General features: G+C 32.3%; 1 protein-coding gene across 1 annotated transcript; it reads left to right on the top strand.

The window, feature by feature from the left end:
- The first annotated feature begins 12,016 nt into the window (after positions 1 to 12,016).
- LOC131181972 (F-box protein CPR1-like) lies at positions 12,017 to 13,533 on the top strand. The gene is made up of 2 exons (XM_058150583.1): positions 12,017 to 12,788; positions 13,043 to 13,533. The coding sequence occupies exons 1-2, from the start codon at positions 12,017 to 12,019 to the stop codon at positions 13,531 to 13,533; spliced, it is 1,263 nt and encodes a 420-aa protein (XP_058006566.1).
- The last annotated feature ends 9,246 nt before the right edge of the window (positions 13,534 to 22,779 follow it).

Genomic DNA, 22,779 nt, shown 5'->3' with positions numbered 1-22,779 from the left:
CTAATTTTCAATTCAATATTTTATTTTAAAAAATAAATGTGTGATCTTTTCTGATAAATACATAATCATTATCTTATGACAAAATTTACTATTTAATTTTTTATTTTAATAAAATTAATTATTTAGTCTTTTTATTTTAAAAATATACTATTCAGATTTTATATTTTGATTTCACTAGACTATTTAGCTTTTTCATCAAATTTTTAGTCAATATATTTTAATACCAATCAAACTACTATTTAGTTGGTCTCCATCTTTTGAAAAACATAATATTATGAAAAATATATTCCAGTATGAAAATAAAAATTTTATTACATAAAGACTAAATTTAAATACACTTTTCTTTTTTCAATTGTTCAAATATTTTCATTCAATTTTCTAACTTTTTAGAAATAATTTTCATTCAATTGTAGTCTTTATTCCTTGGACCAAACTTTTCAACATTTCACATTTGGAATGGATACGAAGGTTAGTTGCATTTAGGTAAAATGGTAAGGTTCTACAAAAGAAATCTCGGCTACGGAAATTTTGGGCAATGCACGCTCCTTTTATTTGGACGCTTTAGTGGTGAGTCTTGTTTTACTTGATGAAGCAAATGCATTTGCAGAGGAGGAACCTTCTGAGGATGATGGCACAAATGGAGTTTCAAAGGAGGATTCTTCTTCTCCTAATGGTGTGGACAAGGACTTGCAGAACAACAGTAAAGGGAACAAGAATGCCAACAGTCCTATTATCCTGAATAAAGCAAATAAAATGTTCGAGGAGGTTGCATCTACTTCTAATTCACAAATAGTAATTGATGAAGCAAATGAAGAATCGAAGGAAGAAGCACAGGGAGAGTCCATTTCTACAGAATAAAGCAAATTGTGTCCTGGGGAGCACGATTCTGCTGCAAACATTGTACAAATTCCGGCAACTGAATATTCGAATGGTCTTCTTGTGCTAGTATGGACCAGAAGTAGTAGTACCGTGCATAAGCTCAGTGGAGCATTAACGAGCCTTTGTTATTGCAAATTTAGTTCTAGCATTACATTTTAATATCGACTCTTAAAACATAGCTCTGTGTCTTGAATCTTCGTCAGCTAGTCCCAAATACAACATGTCATATGCATATTTTCAAATGATTAGGTCTTCCCATTTGATTTTTGAATGTTATGAAACATACTCTATTTTCAAATGATACTGAGATTTTAATCCATGAAATTAGATTTTTTTTTTTTTTCTATTTTATGCTTGTTTCTTAATATGTGAAATGTCTTTAAACATAGAAAAGAGAGTATAATTATATTTTTATTTTTTTTTAGAAAAAATTGTATTTCTATCATATTGTAATAATTTATCATAGAGATTAGATTTACTTTCATTTCTTTTCTCTTTAATTTTTTTTAATTCAATTTCTTTTCATAAGGGTAATGAACTAAATACCATTATATTTTTAAAATCAGCAAAAGAAATTTGAAAATAGAATCAAATTAGAAAGATGAAACTCAAATGTCCAATTTGTTAAACTGGATGGGCTTGCGACTTCCCAGCAACCTCTTATCTGAGGCCCAGTATTTTTTCAAAGCCAGTAGATCCATGGCTCAATGAAACAGAGCAGACGCAGCAAGAATGAAAAATGTCCATTGGGTTAAAACGTTTAAAGGCTTAAAGCTTTTTGTTAATATAGTGAGTGCTTGTAATGGGGTCTTTTGTCTATCTATGATGTTGATGGCAAATACATTGACGGGGCTGCTTTATGGAACGCTAGTGTTAGAAAGGTTGTTGCCATTCCTGGTCCTAATGTTACGTTTATCTCACATGGACCCTATATACACTCACTTGGGTTTGGCTTTGATTCCACTACTGACGATTATAAGTTGGTGAAAGTAGCGTATTTGCAAGATTTCACATTTGGAAGGGACATAAAAGTTAGTAGCATATAGGCTAAATGGTACGATTCTATTGGCATAAGGAGGTGGCGAGCTAGTTTTCTGTGATCCAAACACAAAAGAAATCTTTGATACAGAAAATTTGGGCGTTGAATTTTGGATATATTTTTTCATGAACCCGAATTGTGATCTAACCTGAAAGTTTTCACGCTGCGACCCGATTAAGATAAAAAGTGAGATCTGTCATGGTAGTGGAGGGCATGGGCTGATAGGCTCGGGCTCGAGGCCCACCTCTGATCTCCTTGGGGATCTGGGGGCAATACCCCTGCGGTATGGTCCAGTATAAATATTGTAATATTCTACCCTTTGTGGTAGAGTTGTGAGATATTCGGGAAATACACTGGGGTTAGGGTTTGAGAGTTCTGATTGATTGTATCTTACTCTTTTCATCATAGTAGAACTTTTTTTTCTCTTATCTTGCCCATGGACGTAGACCTTACGGTTGAATCACGTTAAATTCTATGTTATTCTTCTTCTCTTTTCAATACTATGTGATTGTGCGATTTGTGTGTGTGCCTTAGATTTGCGTGCTTATTATAACAAACCAGTATCAGAGCTTTGTGCACAAAACCTAGGGTTTACAGATGGCGTTGTCTTCAACGAAGTATGAGATGGAGAAGTTTAATGGTGGATCGAGTTTCAATTTATGGAAGATTAAAATTAAATCTTCTTTGATCCTACAAGGTCTATGGAAGGCAATCGAGGATAACTTTCCAAAAGGTATAAAAGAGGCGGAGAAGGCTGATCTATAGGAGAGAACCTTGAGTGCGATTTTCATGAGCGTAACTAATAATGTCCTACGCGAGATTGCTGGTGAAAGCTCAGCATCTGCTGCATGGAAGAAATTAGAGGAGTTATACTCTACCAAATCGCTGACCAACTGCCTGTATCTGAAGAAAAGGCTTTACAATCTGAGAATGAGCGAAGGTACGCCCATTAAAGAACATCTAGATGAATTTAATTCAATCATTATAGACCTGAAGAATATTGATATTGAGATTGATAGTAAGGATCAGGCCCTTATTGTGTTATATTCTTTGCTACCCTCCTATGAAACTTTTGTTGATAATCTGCTATATGGGAAAGACAGTATTTCACTAGACAATGTTAGTAATTCTCTAAAATCGAAAGAGTTGAAAAAGAAATTTCCAGATAATAGAGAAAGATTTGAGGGGGAAGGTTTGGTGAGCAGGGGAAGAACACATTCAAGGGAGGGTTCTTCTAGCAGGAAGAAATCTAAGGCTAGATCTAAGTTGAGAATTAAAAAGGCTAACTGTTTTGAGTGCGGGGAGTAAGGTCACTACAGGAGAGACTGTCCCAAGTTAAAAAATAAAAAGGGAAAGCAACCAAAAAGTTCTGCGAATGTGTTTGATAGTTTTATTGATTCTGATGGTGATGACAATGCTGGAGAAATTTTATCCGTGAGTTCAGATCATGGACAAAATTCCTAGATTCTTGATACTAGTGCTACTTATAACATGTATCCCCATAGAAACTAGTTTGTCACTTACAAACAAATGAGTGGTAAGGTGTTTCTGGGCAATGATCGTGCATTATCTGTTGAAGGAATTGGTAACATCAGATTGAGGATGTTTGATGGCGTTGTCAGAACTATAGAGTGTTGGCATGTTCCAGGACTAAAGAGGAACCTGATTTCTCTTGGGACACTTGACTCTCATGGATTTAGATACCATGCAGAGAATGGAGTTCTCAAAGTGTGCAACGGCTCTATAGTACTCATGAAGAGTAGTTTGGTTTTAGAATTATATTTTCTTCAGGGCAGTACAGTTTCAGGGGTAGCTGCAGTAGCATCCGGAAGCAATAATCAGAATTAGACTCAATTGTGGCATATGTGTCTTGGTCATATGAGTGAAACAGGATTATCTGCGTTAAGCAAGCAGGATTTGTTGGACGGGCAGAAAACATAATCTATGGACTTTTGTGAATAGTGTGTGTTTGGCAAACAGACCAGGGTGAAGTTCGATAAAAAGGCAATGCGTAAAACCAGAGGAACGGTGGATTATATCCACTCAGATCTATGGGGTCCTAACAGAATCCCTTCCAAGAACGGTGCCAGGTACTTCATGACTTTGATTGATGATTACTCTCAAATGGTGTGGGTGTATTTTCTGAAAACAAAAGATGAGGCATTTTCAACCTTTGTAAAGTGGAAGACGATGATTGAGAAGCAGACAGAAAAGAAGGTCAAGCGTCTTAAAACTCATAACGGGTTGGAATTTTGCAATCGTGAGTTCAATGCATTCTGCAACAATGAAGGTATAGTGAGACATCGCACTTGTACAAGGATACCACAACAGAATAGTAGTGCAGAACGCATGAATAGGTCGCTTTGTGACGAAGCACGAAGCATGCTCTCACATTCAGGATTGGGAAAGGATTTATGGGCTGAAGCAATTAATATAGCCTGTTTCTTGGTTAATAGATCTCCATCTACAACTATTGAGTGCAAAACTCCTTTTGAGATCTGGTCCGGTTCACCTGTTGATTACTCTCAGCTAAGAGTATTTGGTTGCTCTGTTTATGCTCATGTGAGAGATGGTAAGCTTGAGCCGAGGGCAAGAAAATGCATATTTCTAGGGTATGCATCTGGAGTGAAAGGCTACAGGTTTTAGTGTAATGATCTAAAGTGTAACGCCCTCACCATAGGTAGTCCATACATTTTACTGTTCCGACGACTCATGTCTGTTCGGACAGTAAAAAATGTCTGGAACTACACCTAAACTATAGTGAGAGGCATAAATTGAAGAAATAAATGTTAAGAAAATATAGAAAAAATTTACAAAAAAATAAATTAAAGTTTAGAGGATTTATAAATTGGTACAAAAATAATAAAAATGACTCGATATGCATTATGAAGGGCATTTCGGTCATTTTCACTCCCAAAGGTGAATTTTGATCTAAATGTTAAAATAAAAATTTAGAGAAGAAAATAATTAACGTTAATTAAAATTTATGAAATATATTAGAAAAATGAGAAGAGAAAAGAAAAGAAAAGAAAAGAAAAGAAAGGAAAAGAAAAGAAAAGAAAGGAAAAAGCTTAGGAAAATTAAAAAATTTAAAGTACAAAAATTAAAAAAAAAATTATAAATAGGCACTAGAGGACAAACTCCTACCCACTTCCATCTTCTTCCTCCATTTCTTCTCTCTCTCTTTCCCCCTTAGAGCTGGCACCTTTGCTCCTTCTTTCCTCCATTGATGTCAAGCTTCCAAGCTTGATTTCTCAAGCTTAATCCACCCAAAACCCATAGCCCACTTCACAAAAAATATCCTCCACACCCTAAGGAAGCTATAGATACCCATAAAGAGGAGAAAAGTTGAAGTTTAGGAAGCTTGAAGTTGGGTCACCACAAAGGTTAGTGCTTTAAACTTTTAATCTATTCTTTAAGCATGAGTATCATGCTAAATCAAGTGAAAATGTGCATGAAACAAAAAGAAAATCTTGAGGAAAGAACCCTTGAATTTTTGGCAGTCATGAAACTTGAAGTTTGTTGCTTTTAAGTGATGAAAAATAGTTCCATGAGAATGTGTGATGAGTTGAAATGTTTGAGTGTTTGATTATGTAGTGTTTGTAAAAATTTAAAACTTTGAAAACTAGGGTTTGTGTAAATGCTTGAAGACTTGGTGTAAATATTGAAATTGACCTATTGAATTGAGATTGTTGCTTATAGAAGTGTATTGCATGTAAATTGAAGTAAGAAAGTTGAAGGAATTGAGATATTGGGAGTGTTCAAATTTCTGCAAGTTTGGACTCAATGAGTCCATTGGGTTTATTGACCCATAACTGAAAATGTGTGACTCCAATTGGTATGAGGCCAATTGAAGGTGAAAATAGACTCAAAATAGCCCATTTTTTATATAGACACCATGTCCAAATTTTGCCAAAATCATGACCAATTCTCTGCCCAAACCCGGATGACCAAACACTGAAACTCATAAAATGACCAAATGAACATGTTCATTTGGTCATAACATGTTCATTTGGTCATAACTCTCTCTACATTGGTCCAAATGACCTAAAATTTACATCAATGGAAAGTTTAGACACAGGGCTACACTTTTCGTGAAGACCACTTGACCCAGTTTTGCCTTTAACCAAATCAAATTGTTAGCACAAGTTGGATCACTAAAACTGCCAACCCAGAAATTATCCAAAATACTGTTACTTTGGTATGCTTGACCAGTTTTGGCAAAAATGCCATAACTTGGTGTCCAAAGCTGCAAATTGGTGAAACTAGTGCCAAAAGTTTTATAAGACATAGCACAACAATTTTTATGTTTTGACCAAGCTCTAGAAATCATTGCATCCTAGGGTAAATATTAGCCAAAGTTAGGAATTGAAATCTGGAAAATGTTAAATGGAACCCAGAATGTCATTTGATACCCATGTGTTCATTTGGCCATAACTCCCACTAGGAAATTCCATTTGAGATGTGCTAATATGATCTGGAAACATGATACTTAGGGCTACAACATTGATTTAGACACCTTTGCCAAATTCTAAGTGTAAAGACCCTAAAAAGAGGGCCAGACATACTGCCCTGAAGTTTGGTTATTGCCTTTATAGGATTGAGAGTCTAGGTTAATACATTGACTATAACTCACTATACCAAGCTTGAAAAATTATGAAATTGTACCTGGGAGTCCCTAAGACATAGAGGAACATATCTTGTGAAGGAACCTAAGTCTAAAAATGACCATAAAATGATCAAATGACTGGTCAAAGTTTATTGACCAAGAATTGTAAATTCTGAACAGCTTAGAGGCACAGGGACCAGTTATGATATTTTGACCATAACTTGAGTTCTATAACCTCAAATTCAGTGATTCAAAAAACTGAAATTTAAGTTTAAACATAGAGGAGAAATTGTTATGAAGGAGGTGTGACTAAATAGATACCCTAACCTAGTCAAATTCCTAGATAAAAATAACACAGCAACATGAACCTAAAGAAAGGTTCATGAGAAAAATGCTATATATGATAATTAAAATACTCATAAGGATAATTAATATTAAAAATGATATGAATATGTAAATTGGGACTAATATCCTATTAATATGAAATTAATGGTACCAATGAACAATACCAGAAAATAGTAACGGTAAATAGTGCTAAAATAATTAAAAATGTTTAATTGCCCATAGCATACCTAGACTTATTTATTTAGTTTGGATAAATTGGTATACCAATTAGGGACTACAGATAGCAGTACTGCCTACCGAGAAAATCATGAATTGACAATATATGTCTGGTATGATTGTTCTACATGCTATATGCCTACTTACTGGCCATTGTGCCTACTTTATTTCTGGCTTTACAAGCCTGACAGCGGGTCTCGTGCCCGACAGCTGGCCTTGTGCCTGACAGACGTATGCTGGATAGACATATGGTTGTCTAACCAGTATATACTCGTGCATCCAGCTTTATAATTTGTTATAGGTTTCTTGGGCACTGATAAAAATTAATTAAGACTTAAAATACAATAAGTAATCATAAAAAATCCCGATAATGTTAATTGCTTCCAAAGAGCAATAAAAATATAAAAGACCCAGAAATTATGATTTGTATATATTATTTCAATTGTTAAATTATTGTTATTATAAATTATGCACCACTAAGTATTATGCTTAGTGCGTTGGTTTTCCATCGCGTAGATACTGGAGATCAGTCCCAGCAGCCGCAGTAGCCGCAGCACCAGTACCAGTAGTGCACTGACAGAGCTCTTTTCTATTAGTTGCTATTAATGTGGACAATAATGATTAATGTAAACGGCTTTTAAAGGTTGACGTGGATTAAAATAATATTATTTAATAAATTTATTTTATTTATAAATGAATAAAAATTAAGAAAATAAAAGAAAAAGATTAAAAGTTGTTTGAACAACTAATTCAATCTCTAACCCTTGATCAATTTCACACAATTGAGATTATTCACTCATAATTTGGATGAGAATGTTATTTGAGGAGAATAAACTTTTCTCAAATTCCTCTTTGGCTAGGCTAAATAAGATCACTTATTATTTTTTTTAACGTGAGAATATTAAAAAAATAATATTAAAATTTTGAAAATTAAATAATATTATTTTAATCTACATCAACCACTAAAAGACGTCTATGTCGGTCAATAATGTCTACATCAATAGCAACTAACGGAAGAGAGACGGAAAGTTACATTTTGATAATAGTGCGAAACCATAAAGTACCGCTTTTATCACAAAGTGAATCATAGACCTTGAAGCGAAAATGAGGTAAAATCATAGGACACTTTTTTATAATTTTCTCATTTAAAAATTACCCTACTAATTCTAGATTAATAGATTAGGAACAAATTTATGATACTTAAAAGGTATAGTGGTAAAAGAAATTGAAATTTTTTGATTTTTTTAATAATTATTAAATACAAATTAAATCTACTAATCGAATTGATGAATTAGTGAATTGAACTTTAAATCAATTTAAATTTATAATTAAACTAGATAAGAAAATATTCAATGTGACCCAGGCCATTCAATCAATTCGATTAATTAATAGAAGTAATTTTTTTTTTAATATTTATAAGGAGAATTGAACTCAAAGGTTGAAAGTTATATGTTTTTTGTTTTAATATATATATATATATATATATATATATATATATATATATATATATTATTTTATATTAATATAATATATTTTATAAAGTAATATGTTTATTTATTTTTTAATATATCTTAATATTTAATAGGTATTAAAAATATATTTACACATTTATAAATTTTTTTATGTATTATATTATTTGAATATTTTTATTTAAAATTTAAAAATAATATATAATTTAATAAATGTTAAAAGTTTGATTATAAATAATTAAAATTTTCTTGATTATATTTATTTATTTATATTATATGTTTTATAATTAATTATTTTTTAATTAATATATATTTAATTAATATATCGAATTTAATAATTTTTTTTTTATAATTGATATAACTCCTCAAAATAAAAATAGTTAATTCAATAACTTGAGCTTTTAGATAGCTCATGAGCCTAATGATATTTAATAATTCAATTATGAGATTCGTTCAATTAGTTCAATCACTGTAAGACCCACTCGATAAAATAAAAGAATATTGATTAAAGATAAGCAATCTTGGTAAGATTGTCAAATATAGCAATGTCTATAATTATGCACTATAAATAGAACTGTAATCTTATAATTATACTAACTAATAATATCCATATAATTATATAGTTGACTTACTATAATCAACTATTGTTTATATCCTATGTAAAGAGATCATATTATCTATAGGGGTATGTTCTTTCTCCTTAATCAATCCAATATACTATTCACTCGTATCTGCTCTAACTTAAGCGTCGGATTATCTTATCGGGTCCATACCCGGTGAACTTATGACCCATTTATTTTATGGTTTGCAAGTTCATGTCCACAATAAATTTTCATGGACTGCAATAATAATTATAACTACAATTTGAAATTAGAGAAATCAATTGTTAAAATTGGAGAGATAAACCGTTAAAAACATAATGTAAATTAATTTTAATAGTTAATCATCAATACAATAAATTTTTGAAATCAAATTAACATTGCTAAAAAAATTAATTTTTTTTCCATTAAACTTAATTAAAATGATAAATCTTGGCCCTCACCATTGCCATTGTCTCATAGTTATTGAATGACAATTGAAAAGAGAAAGAAGCCTCACATTCCGTCCCTCCATAGTCACTGTATATATTTTAGTACATAATATTTCAATATATTAAAATCATTATTTTATTATTCTAAATTTACTTTTTAATTGATAATTGTCTATTGAGTTAATTATTCTAATATTCTACAAATTTTGTTAATTTTGAAGGCAAGGAATTAATTTTTTTAAAAAAAGTATCATCAAAATAAAAAATTAAATAATATTTGAACCAATATGTGATTTTGAGTTTGTTTTTAAATTAAAACATTAATTTTTAAAAAATAATTTTAAATTAAAATAACATTATTTTAATTAATTTAAATAAATCAATTTTAAGTTGAATTATACTAACTTGAATTCAACTTTAAATAAATTATTCGCATTCAAGTGATTTTTATGCACAACCAGATACTTTTTTTGCATATTATGTTAAGCATATTTTGGCTTTCATTATCTTTTGAATTCACCAATATTAACTATTTTAATAACTGTTAATTGTTTTAATAGCTATAAGCTATTAAATATTAATGGGTAGTGGTTAATTATTTATATAATGATTTAAAACAGAAATATTCGATAAAAATAATTGTTTGATTAGCCGTTAAATGTAAAAATAGAGATAATATTTTGACTAAATTAAAATACTAAACGCTAGATTATAAGTGATCACCAAACATATTTAAATTTTGTAATAATTTTAAGAAATATGCACTAAGTAGCTCCTGTGGAACAATAGAAATATGCTTTTCCACATTGATTTTTTAAATTATTCATTTGACAAAACTGCAAGTAGTGCAGCAGGATGTGCACAAACCATAAGAATCATTTTCAATCAGGTCGACAATGCGCTCTCAAATCCACCATGTTCAAGAAGCTCCAATGGGATCTCAATGTCATGGAAGCTTTCTGTTGCTAATTCCCCATCAAACTCTGACAATGTCTTCACCGATATTGATGAAAACCAGCTCCCGGAAGATAGCTTTGGATCATTTGAAAAACCTAGGGAATTTGGAAGCGTGGAAAGGAGATGGCAATTTCAATTGAAAATAGTGTATTAGTTAGTTTGAACTCATTTAATTTTATAATTACACTATAAATTTTTATTAGCATTTGTTCTTATATTCACTTTAAAAATTTTATTTTTCTCTGATAATTTAAATAAATTATTTACATTAATTTTAATAAATTTAAAAATTATTTTTTTTATTAATTTTAATAAAATATTTGTATATAAAATACTTGTTTATTTAATTTTAAAATTAAATTATATTATAATATAATTTAAATATAGTTTGATAATATTATAATAAATAAATAATTTTCATTGATAAATAGTTATTAATAATAAAATTCATCTGAACAGGGCTTTTAAAGACAGGCATCAAACTGGATGGAGCCCATTATTATCCGTAACTTTGTTTTGTGTTATGTCACACAGAAAACAGAGCAGACGCAGCAAGAGGAACAAATACAAAAATGTCAGATCATCTTCCTCAAGATGTGATTACAGAAATTCTTTCAAGATTGAATAAAAATATTATTATTTTTATTTTTATTTTTATTAAAAAATAATATGATAATTTGTAAATAATAAATTTAATTACAAAAACTTTTGAGTTAAAAAAAAATCATTTACATCATAAAATAAGATTAATGTATTTTATTTATTATATACGTAATAGAAGAAGTACGTATGCTTGTCGACACAAGGCATAGAGTTCAGATGTAATGCACAAGTCTCATAAATATTTTGCCATTTCTTGCAGTATCTCTTCACGACAACATTTGCCTCTTTTTCCAAAAATGACTGAAATGGTTCTCTTCAATTTTGCTGGAGACATCATTAACAAACTGGATTCTATCTTTCTCCAAGAGATTTGGCTGTTGTGGGGTGTCAAGAATGAACTCGAGAAAGTCAAGAAAGGAGTCTCCTCAATCCATGCTGTTCTTCTTGATGCAGAGGAGAAGTCTGCCTTGAATAATGAGGTCAAGGACTGGCTCATAGAACTGAAAGAAGTTCTTTATGTTGCTGATGACTCGCTGGATGCTAAATTCTATAATATTTTTAAAATCAGCAAAAGAAATTTGAAAATAGATTTGGATTTGAAGACGAAAAATTTTGTGTAGAACGAAAGAGTAACTGCCTCTATTCCAGGATCGTCTATTGTTTATATACAAAGAAACAGACAGCTGGTGCCTAACTACATTGCCAGCTCGACGCTCTAGCTCAATAAACTGTTCCCGCCAATTCGATAAACTGAATGAGCTTGCTACTTCTCGGCAACCTCTTATCTGAGGCCCAGTATTTTTTTCAAAGCCAGTAGATCCATAGCTCAATAAACCAGAGCAGACGCAGCAAGAAGAACAAAAAGAAAAATGTCTGATCATCTTCCTCAAGAATTGCTCGCGGAAGTTTTGTCAAGATTGCCAGTTAAATCACTCCTCAAATGCAGATGCGTTTCCAAGACCTGGTACTCTTTGATCGCCGACCCTTCTTTCATAGCCCAACATCTCAAGAAAAACGCTGCAAGGAACAGTGGCCTACTTTTCTTTAGTTACAGCACCAGAGAACTTGTTTGGCCATTTAAAGAAAGTGTGCGTTATTTGCTGTACCCAGATGAGTCTTTCCCTGCAAACCCTGTTGAAGAACTTGATTGCCCATTTAAAGGCATAAAGCGTTTTGTTAATATAGTGGGTTCTTGCAATGGGGTTTTTTTATCTGATGATGTTTATGGCAAATACGCTGAGAAAGCTTTTTTATGGAACCCTAGTCTTAGAAAGATTGTTAACATTCCTTGTCCTAATTTTACGTTTACCTCATATGGACCCTATATACCCTCACTTGGGTTTGGCTTTGATTCCACTACTGATGATTATAAGCTTGTGAGAATAGTGTATTCGCATTTTATCTTTGATGAGATTCGGCCTTTTGTTGAGATATACAGTTTGAGAAGTAGGGGTTGGAGAAAGGTTAAAAAAGATCTGAAATATTTCATCACTGCGCGCTCAACGTCTGCTTTTCTGAATGGAGCTTGTCATTGGGTTGCCACTAAGCGAGGCAATGGGCCAGGTGTACGGGATGTGATTGTGTCGTTTTCTTTGGGAGAAGAGGTGTTTGGGGAAATGGAGGTACCAGATTGTTTGGTTAAGAAATATCTGCAGGTTGTTTCAGACAAAGAAGTGGAGAAAAAACTAGTTTCATTCCTTTAATACATATACATATATAGCATTACAAAAGGTGCATGTTAAATTACTGTTTACATCAGCTTTTCTACCTAAAAATCAGAGAGCCATACTTGGCCATACTTAGCCATACTTTCAAAACCAAAAAATTAGGCAAAGTACATTGATTAAAATGATACAATTTCTGCATAATGTGACAGCAAAAATGTCATAACTATCATCAATATCACTATATGGATGTTGCAGTTTTTGATGGATCACTTTTGCTGGTTGCTTCTTTTAAATTGACAGGAGAAGGCTGTTTTACAGTTTGGATGATGAAAGAATATGGCATTCCAGGATCTTGGACCAAACTTTTCAATATTTCACATTTGAAATGGATACGAAAGTTAGTTGCATTTAGGCAAAGTGGTAAGGTTCTATTGGCAAAATCCTTTGGAGACCTAGTTCTCTATGATCCAAAGACAGAAGAAATCTTTGATACAAAAATTTGGGGCAATGCACACTCCTTTTATTTGGATACTTTTGTGGAGAGTCTTGTTTTACTCGATGAAACAAATGAATTTACTGAAGTGGAAGCTTCTGAGGATAATAGCACAAATGAAATCTTGGAGGATGTTGCTTCTAGTTCTAATTCACAGCTAGTAATTGATGAAGCAAATGGAGAACCAAAGGAAGAAGCACAGGGAGAGTCCATTTCTACACAATGAAGCAAATGGTCTCTTGTGCTAGTTTCGACCAGAAGTAGCAGTATCGTACATATTCTAGTCCTGATAATTGCATGTATGGATATTTGCATATATGAATAAATGTATCAGTCTGTAAAATTTTTGTCAAATTTTTTATTAGTTAGTGAATTTTAATACTAGTGAAATTACTATATAATCTCTCTATTTGAATAAAATTAATTTGTTGGGCTATATCCTTTTAAAAATACAATATTATGAAAACATATTTCCAAATGAAAATGAAAATTTTGCTATATGAATACTAAATTTAAATTTTTTTAACAATTCAAGTATTTTCATTCAATTCTCTAAGCATTATTTTTATGCATTTTCTATTGAGAAATGATTTTCCTGCATTTTCATCTTTATTCCTTGGAGATCTAAGACAACTTATTAATCTTTTTACACATACAACTTATAGCATTGCATTTATCATAAGATAAAAAATAGAGATAGAATGAGAGAAGAAAAAAAATGTGTGGTTACAGAGGGAAATAAACATGGAGGGAGAAAAACAAAGCAGGGTAAGAAAAAAATGAAGAGAAGATCAGGATGATTTGAATAAATAAATTAAAAAAAAAAAACAAAGGAGGTAAAGTTTTAATGGAACCATATTCAACAGCCAAAGCAACCCTTCTGATGATTATCTTGGCTCTTATGAAAATGGTGATCTCTTGGCGTTTAGGGCTCCTTTTCTTTTGGCGCATCTTGGAGGCCCAGACACTATCATTGCTTTTTCTATTGAGGATAACCAATTGTGGCTCAGGCAGTTGCTTGCATTCATAACCAAGGCCGTTGCTACTGTTTAAGTGTTCATTAAAACACTTCCCACAAACAGGGTTATGATCCCAACAGTACTCTGTTTCTGGCAGGGATAATCAAATATTTGGAGGGCACTACTTCTTTGTATTTTGCGAGCAAGGATAAATTCAGAGATTCCATGCTCAAAAATCCGGATCCTGGTGTCAATTATGCCAAGCTTTCGGAGGTACATTAAGAGAAACCAGACGAAATCGGAAAAAAGAAAACGTCTGAACCTGAAGGAGAAACCGAGGTTACAGATATGCGTCAGGAAAAAAGAGGCTTAGACGATGTCAAAGTGGTGGAGGACGCTTGCGAGTTCTTCAAAATCTTCAAGGGACTGATTGTTGATCTCATCCTCAGCTCCAAGGAGCGCGATGAGAGCCGAAACTTTTTCAATAGCATATCTGCAGAAGATGCTCTCAAAGTAATAGCAGTAGAGCTCAGCTTCTTCTATGAAGTTCTCTACACGAAAGTAGTCATTTTTCACTCAAAGTGGGCATGTTTTTCCGCTCCATATCATTTAGTTAAGTCGTGGTAGCCCTTGCCATCTTCCATTTCCAGGTAAAGAAGTATGCTTTTGACAAGTTTGATGTTGAGCTTACTTATTCTCTGCTGTTTGGTGCCATAGGACTCGATACATTATCATTCCTCATGGCCATTTTCTCAAACTGGACAGTGGTGACTGTCCTGGAGAAATTCACCTGGCCTAGAGAAAGATCACCTCATTGGGCATTGAATCTCTTCAGAATCTCTTCAGAAACTTCCTCAGTCTAAAGAAATCAAAGAAGGTTGACCTTGAACCAGACAAACATAAAAATTTGACAGCGCCCCTTCCTTTTCGCAGGTGGCCTGAATCTGTGTCTGGCCATAACTTGATAAGATACTGTTTCACAGAATGTCCAAGCAAGATCCATAATCTCAATCATTCCTATTTGGGAATTGATAAAATTTTTCGTCAATATGGCATCACCAACAATTTCTGTCAATGCATAAAGACTAGACCCAGAAAGTTCACTCAATTATTGTGAATTGATAAGGCCATCCAGGGCCTGAATACTTTCAAGGATGGGCTCATCGATCGTGTGGGCCTCAAGGATTTTCTGGATGAGATAACATGTGTTTCCAGCGAGCCACTGACAATGGAGCTCTGGGAATATATTTTCAGTGAGCTGCAAAAGAAATCTCGGTTGATAGATGATTCAGAAACTGTCAGAAAAATATTTTCAGCTAGAGGTGACTGGGTTCTTCAAACTAATTGTTTGGATAAACAAAGGAATGACGAGTTAATATCTTATGTTCTTGCTGTCCCTTATGACGAGAGCATCCTGATGTGGCACATTGCAACTGAGCTCTTGATCAATGATAAAAAGGAGAGGGAAAATCAGAGTGATGAAAAAGAATTCAGTAAGATTTTGTCAGATTACATGCTGTATCTTCTAATTATGCATTCGACAATGATGGCTACTGTGGCAGGAATTTGTAAGGTAAGGTTTAAAGATACCTGTGCTGATGCTGAAAGATTTTTTAGAAAGAAAGACATAAGATCATATAAACTAAAGAAAGCATGTCAAATGATTCTTGAAGTGAATACAGAGTTTCAGTCAACAGAAGTGAAGGGAGATGGAAGCAAATCTGTATTGTTCACAGCAAGTGCGTTAGCCAAAGAACTGAAAAAATTGAAATAACAGAAATGGAAGATACTGAGCAGTGTGTGGGTGGAGATGATGTCATATGCTGCAAATCATTGCACTGCGACTTCCCATGTTCGACAATTAACCAAAGGCGGAGAGCTTGTTACGTTTGTTTGGATATTGATGGTTCATTTTGGCATTGGAAATCAGTTCCAAGGTTCCTTTAGCATACTACGTCCTTGAGGGCAAATATAATCATCACGTTACCTTTGGGTTAGTAGTGATCCAAAAAACAAGCAAGTTGCATCAATTTTCTGGGATTTTAATTAATGAAATTTGATGTTTTATTTTTTAATTTTTTTTGTATTTTTTTATTGTTTCTTAGTATGTGAAATTTGAACTCTGAGGATTATTGAGAAAAATGAATGGAAAATAAAAGAAAAGAAATCTAATTTCTCCCATTTTATTTTTCTTATTCAAATTCTTTTCATAAGGGTAAAGAACTATAACTCTATAATATTTTTTAAAATCAGCAAAAGACATTTAAAAATGGAATCAAATTAAAAGGATGAGACTGAAACGTCTAATTCGTTAAACTGGATGGGTTTGGCCATTTAAAGAAAATGTGCGTTATTTGCTATACCCCGATGAGTCTTTCCCTGCAAACCCTGTTGAAGAACTTGATTGCCCATTTAAAGGCATAAAGCGTTTAGCTAATATAGTGGGTTCTTGTAATGGGGTCTTTTGTCTATCTTATGATGTTTATGGCAAATACACTGAGAGAGCTGCTTTATGGAATCCTAGTGTTAGAAAGATCGTTAACATTCCTTGTCCTATTTTTACGTTTACCTCATATGGACCCTATATACCCTCACTTGGGTTTGGCTTTGATTCCACTACTGATGATTATAAGCTTGTGAGAATAGTGTGCTCGCATTTTAACTTTGGTGAGATTCGGCCTTTTGTTGAGATTTACAGTTTGAGAAGTAGGGGTTGGAGAAAGGTTGATAATAATCTGAAATATGTCATCACTGCGCGCTCAACTTCTGCTTTTCTGAATGGACCTTGTCATTGGGTTGCCGCTAAGCGAGGTTATGGGCATGGTGTATGCGATGCGATTGTGTCGTTTTCCTTGGGAGAAGAGGTGTTTGGAGAAATGGAGGTACCAGATTGTTTGGTTAAGAAATACCAGTTTGTGGATGTTGCAGTTTTTGATGGATCACTTCTGCTGGCTGCATCTTTTAAATTTTCTGGGGAAGGCTGTTTTACAGTTTGGATGATGAAAGAATATGGTGTTCCAGGATCTCAAGCTTTTCGATATTCCTGATTTTGAATCACATTTGAAATGGATACGAAAGTTAGTTGCATTTAGGCAAAGTGGTAAGGTTCTATTGGCAAAATTATTCGGACAGCTAGTTTTCTATGATCCAAAGACAGAAGAAATCTTTGATACAAAAATTCGGGGCAATGCACACTCCTTCTATTTGGATACTTTTGTGGAGAGTCTTGTTTTACTCAATGTAGCAAATGAATTTACAGAATTGGAAGCTTCTGAGGATAATGGCACAAATGAAATCTTGGAGGAGGTTGCATCTAGCTCTAATTCACAGATGGTAATTGATGAAGCAAATGGAGAATCGAAGGAAGAAGCACAGGGAGAGTCCATTTCTACACAATGAAGCAAATGGTCTTCTTGTGCTAGTTTCGACCAGAAGTAGCCGTATCTTACATATTTTAGTCCTGATAATTGCATATATAGATACTTGCATATATGAATAAATGTGTCCATCTGCAAATTTTTTGATAAAAAATCTCTCTATTTTTGTAAAATTAATTAATTGAATTATATTTTATGAAAAACATAATATTATAAAAAATATATTTTTAAATAAAAATAAAAATAAAAATTTTATTATCTAAATATTAAATTTAAATTTTTTTAATAATTTAAATATTTTTATTTAATTCTCTAAATATTATTTTTATATTTTTTTATTAAAAAATAATTTTTTAACGCCCCACCTTTGCATTTGTGTGAATAATAATATTTATAATAAAATAAGCGTTGACATATGATGGCAAGACTAGAGTACTCTAGTTAGTCTAAGAAAAGAGAAAGGGCAATATAACGACAATAATGAGCGGGAGATATTTAAATAAGAATTAATTAAAAATAATAATAAAAACAAAACTTAAGAAAGATCTTCACAATTCACCATCGATTCTTTATTTTTCTCATCCGCCTCCCTTCTTAGCCCTCACTCCAAACTTCGGCCCAGCAGCAGCAGCAGCTCTCACCCCGCAGTTCCTTCCTCCTTGGCATCGCCTCATCGCATCTTATCAGCTGCTGCTCCACCTCAAGTCATCGTTGTGGCATCCCCATCTCATGAAGGAATCGAGTTGTGACTTTATTGACTTAACACAAGAGAGAGAGAGAGAGAGAGAGAGAGAGAGAGAGAGAGATGTGGAATCAAGGATCTATAATAGAGAAAGAAGTGATCCAATCGTTCTCCAACGCAGTAGAGAAGCAAAGGGAAGGAGTTAGTTTGAATGGAGTGGTACTATTTCAAAAGTAATCACTTTAAATATCTAGGCTCAATCTTTCAAGTAGATGGGGGATGTGAGGAGGATGTTAGTCATAGGATTAAAGCCGGATGGTTGAAGTGGAGACGTGCCACGGAAATTTTATGTGATCGTAAGATTCCCAATAAATTAAAAGAAAAATTTTACCGTATAGCCATACGACCGACTATGTTATATGGTAATGAGTGTTGGGCACTGAAAGAGCCATATGCATCTAAGATAAGAGTTGCAGAGATGAGAATGTTAAGGTGGATGAGTGGCCATACTAGACTAAATAAAGTCCGTAATGAGAGTATTAGAGAAAAGGTAGGAGTGGTGTTAATTGAAGATAAGTTGAGAGAAGGGAGATTGAGGTGGTTTGGTCATGTGAAGCGTAGACATACGGAGGCTCCAGTTAGACAAGTAGAGCACATTAGGTTAGAGGATAGAAAGAAAAAAAGGGGTAAACCTAAATTGACTTGGAGGAGAGTAGTACAACATGACTTAGAAGCATTACATATTTCTGAGGATTTAACCCAAAATCGTTCAGAGTGGAAAAAGCGAATCTATATAGCCGACCCCAAATTTTTGGGATAAAAGCTTAGTTGAGTTGAGTTGCGTTTGTGTGTGTGTGTGTGTGTATATTTCTAATTATTCCAATTCATTCAGCTTTGTATCTTTATAGGACCTTCAAGATTAAATACTTTAACAATTTAATTTTCATCTATTTGCTAAGCTCAACTAGGGGACTAGCGTCTTCCACTAGTGTCTTGTTTACGAGCTAACCTAAATTATGTTTGCTAAAAATAGGTAAAATTTGTGTATTTAAATATAACAATAATCTGAGCCTTATTTCTCCAAGGGTAAGTGAAATATAATTAAAATTTTTTTCTCGAATATTGCTTTGTGATTTTCTTTTTGGCTGTATATAAGAAATTCTAGTTGATTGAATGATACATGAAATTCTTGACAGTGGGGTTATTATAGTTGTTGTATTATGTAATCATTCTGAATTGGAGTCAAATATCTATTTTATTATTATTAAATCAACTTTGGCTATGAGGTTGGAATTGAGGTTGATTAAATGACATACTACCATATTCATAATTTGGAAATTATGAAGTGGTAGGTCGAACCATATACTAATATTTTAGGTATTCTTTGTGATGCTAAAGGGGAAAATAAAATAAAATGAATTAGAGAATGGATTTTATCTATCTTTCTATCTATCTATCTATGTATTATTATTATTATTATTATTATTATTATTATTATTATTATTATTATTATTATTATTATGTGTGTGAAACTTTGGATGGGCGCTGGTCTCAATTGAAAATTGTTTGTTGAAATTTGTGTTTGACCGAGAGAAATGTCCATTTTACAACAAGGAAGATGTTGCTGAATTTTTGGCAAGAATTTGGAAATGGTTAAAAATTTTGTAGTGGAATTGATAATCAGAAAGTATAAAGTAGAAATGTCAATTATAAGCGATTTGAGAGCTACGTGGACCTGATCCTTCATGTTAAAATGAAGGTATGTAGGCAGCCTTCGGGTGCGGTCCAAAGTAGGTAAAATCTTATTCTCTTTGCTTTCAATGTCCCTCTTTCTAGTTCTCTAAATATTTGAATCTAAAATAATATTTGTAAATATGATGTCTTAATATATAAATTGATTTATTAATATATTTAATTAGTCACTAGAAAAACAATTATGTTTATATGAGTTATTTATAATTAGTTGATCAGTTATTTATAGAAAACTATAGTTTAGTTTCAGGTTTCTCATGTTTTAATTAGGAGAATGGGTGTGACACAACTTGTAGCATTTATCATAAGATAAAAAATAGAGATAGAATGAGAGAAGAAAAAAAAAAGTGTGGTTACAGAGGGAATAAACATGGAGGGAGAAAAACAAAGCAGGGTAAGAAAAAAATGAAGAGAAGATCAGGACAATTTGAATAAAAAAAAAAAAACAAAGGAGCTAAAGTTTTAATGGAACCATATTCAACAGCCAAAGCAACCCTTCTGATGATTATCTTTGCTTTTATGAAAATGGTTGTCACGACCCAAAATTCTAAATCGTGACCGGCGCATAATTTAAGTATTCTTAAATCATGCAAGCCTTATCAGAGTATCTTAAATGAATATATTGTCACTTACTAATCCCAAAAATAGACAAAATTCAATTAAACAAAATGCTGAATAAACATCATAAATATCCCATAGGTAAACTGCGGAGTCTCTACAGATTTCAATAAAAACTTAAACTGTTCAATAAACTAAACTAATTATTAGCCCGAGAAAACATGAATTCGGGCATACCATGAGAATAAATCAAAGTTGTCCCTCTCCAGAAAATGGACTGAATATTTGGATCAGCTGCAGAATTCTACTGATGCAAAACGGATAATGACAGAGAAAACGTGGTTTGAGCTAGATGCTCAGTGAATGATAATTATAGCACACAACGGAATAGGAACAGACAGACGCTTGATTAATTTCACAATAAATTTTCTATTCAATAAAATCATGCTTATGCTGTCAAAATCATTAATAAAATAACTTCACAAAACATATATATAAAAGAAATTCATTCAATAAAAATTTTATGGTACAGTGCACCAGGGTGATGATACCCCACATCACCAAAGGTCAGATGGTAAGCGCTACGGATATCAGATACCTTCCTCCTCCTTCATAGATATCAATGCATATGATACTAATGCAAACCATAAACTGCAATGATGCATGACTCGACAATGCAACCTAATACCGTGATAGTCCACACGGCGGGGCCAGATAACAGAAACAGATACTGGGCACAGGTACCAATTCAAAATAGAAAATCAATTTGTACAAATCAATCAAAATCAATAAAAAATTTCAGATAGCAAATAATAGCGATAGTGCAATTCCAATAGTGTATTTCAATAGTTTCAGAGTCAATAAAATCAAATCAATCTCAAATCAATTCAATAAAATCAAATCAATCTCAAATCAATTCAATAAAATCAAATCAATCTCAAATCAATTCAGTAACACATCAGTAAAATTTTATAGTCAAATATCAATCAATATAAATACATTAAAGGCCTGTTCCCGGAATCCTAATGGGTTTAATGCAGAGATAGTTGGCAAAATCAATTATTTAATCAAAATCGAAATAAAATTCAATAATAAAATAAAACTCTAGAAAATCACATATAAAATCATTGTTAAAATATTGATTTAAAATTTCATTTAATAACAAACTTAATGCTAAGAAATTTTAAAAGGGACAAAAATGGTGCCATGTACTATAATTACCACTCACCTGGAACCTCCAAAATAATAGCTAGATTCAATAAAAGAGAAACAATTTCAGCTGACAGAATGAATATTTGAATCTCCTACATACCTAAAATATAAAGAAAATATCAAATAATAATAACTTATATATATATATATATATATATATATATATAGAGGTATGAACAGTGAGCACCGATGAACAGGGACGCTTCCAAAATATATATATATATATATATATATATGAACAGGGACGGGACGCACAGAAGTGAACAGGGACGCGGACGGGACGCTTCAATTGGTATGTGAACAGGGACGAGACGAACTGAACAGTTATACTTTTGTATATATATATATATATATAATAATAAATTATTATCTAATAATAATTATGATCAATCTAATTTAATACCAATGATCGAAAATAAATTTTTTTTTAGAGTAATTGTAACAGATCAAAAAAAATAAAATAAAATTAGATTCACCCATTATTGAATAAGGAATGAGAATTCTTACCTTGAAAACAGAATCGAATGTGATAAATATAGGAGTAAAAATTTAGGAATTCTCTGTTGAGAGTATTTGATAGAAAAAGGAGGTGACAAACAAGTTTTGAGAGTAAAATTTAGCAAAAGAGATGATTAGGGTATATATATATATTTTAAGAGTTCTATTAGGTGTAGAATGGGATAAGAGTTATTATTAAACTGGGTTGTTCAGATTGCAGATATATATTTAATTTCAAAAATAATATATATATCTAAAAATAAATAAGCAGACCATCTAATAAAAAATATATATATTTTTATAAATATATTAAATTATTGTTAGCTAATTAAAATAAAATAATAATAAATAATAAATCTATATGGGTTTTCACATACTTCCCCCCTTAAAAAAAATTCGGTCCCCGAATTTGAATAGACAAAATTCTATCCTGA

This window comes from Hevea brasiliensis, chromosome 8, assembly GCF_030052815.1.
Source record: "Hevea brasiliensis isolate MT/VB/25A 57/8 chromosome 8, ASM3005281v1, whole genome shotgun sequence".
NCBI lineage: Eukaryota > Viridiplantae > Streptophyta > Magnoliopsida > Malpighiales > Euphorbiaceae > Hevea > Hevea brasiliensis.
This window is presented reverse-complemented; position numbering and strand designations above follow the sequence as displayed.

What these genes read in the sequence shown, in the direction of transcription:
- LOC131181972 (XM_058150583.1), top strand. Translation starts at nt 12,017, where the DNA reads ATGTCTGATCATCTTCCTCAAGAATTGCTCGCGGAAGTTTTGTCAAGA. An exon ending in GGTACCAGATTGTTTGGTTA is followed by an intron (nt 12,789 to 13,042) that starts AGAAATATCTGC and finishes GTCATAACTATC; the next exon opens with ATCAATATCACTATATGGAT.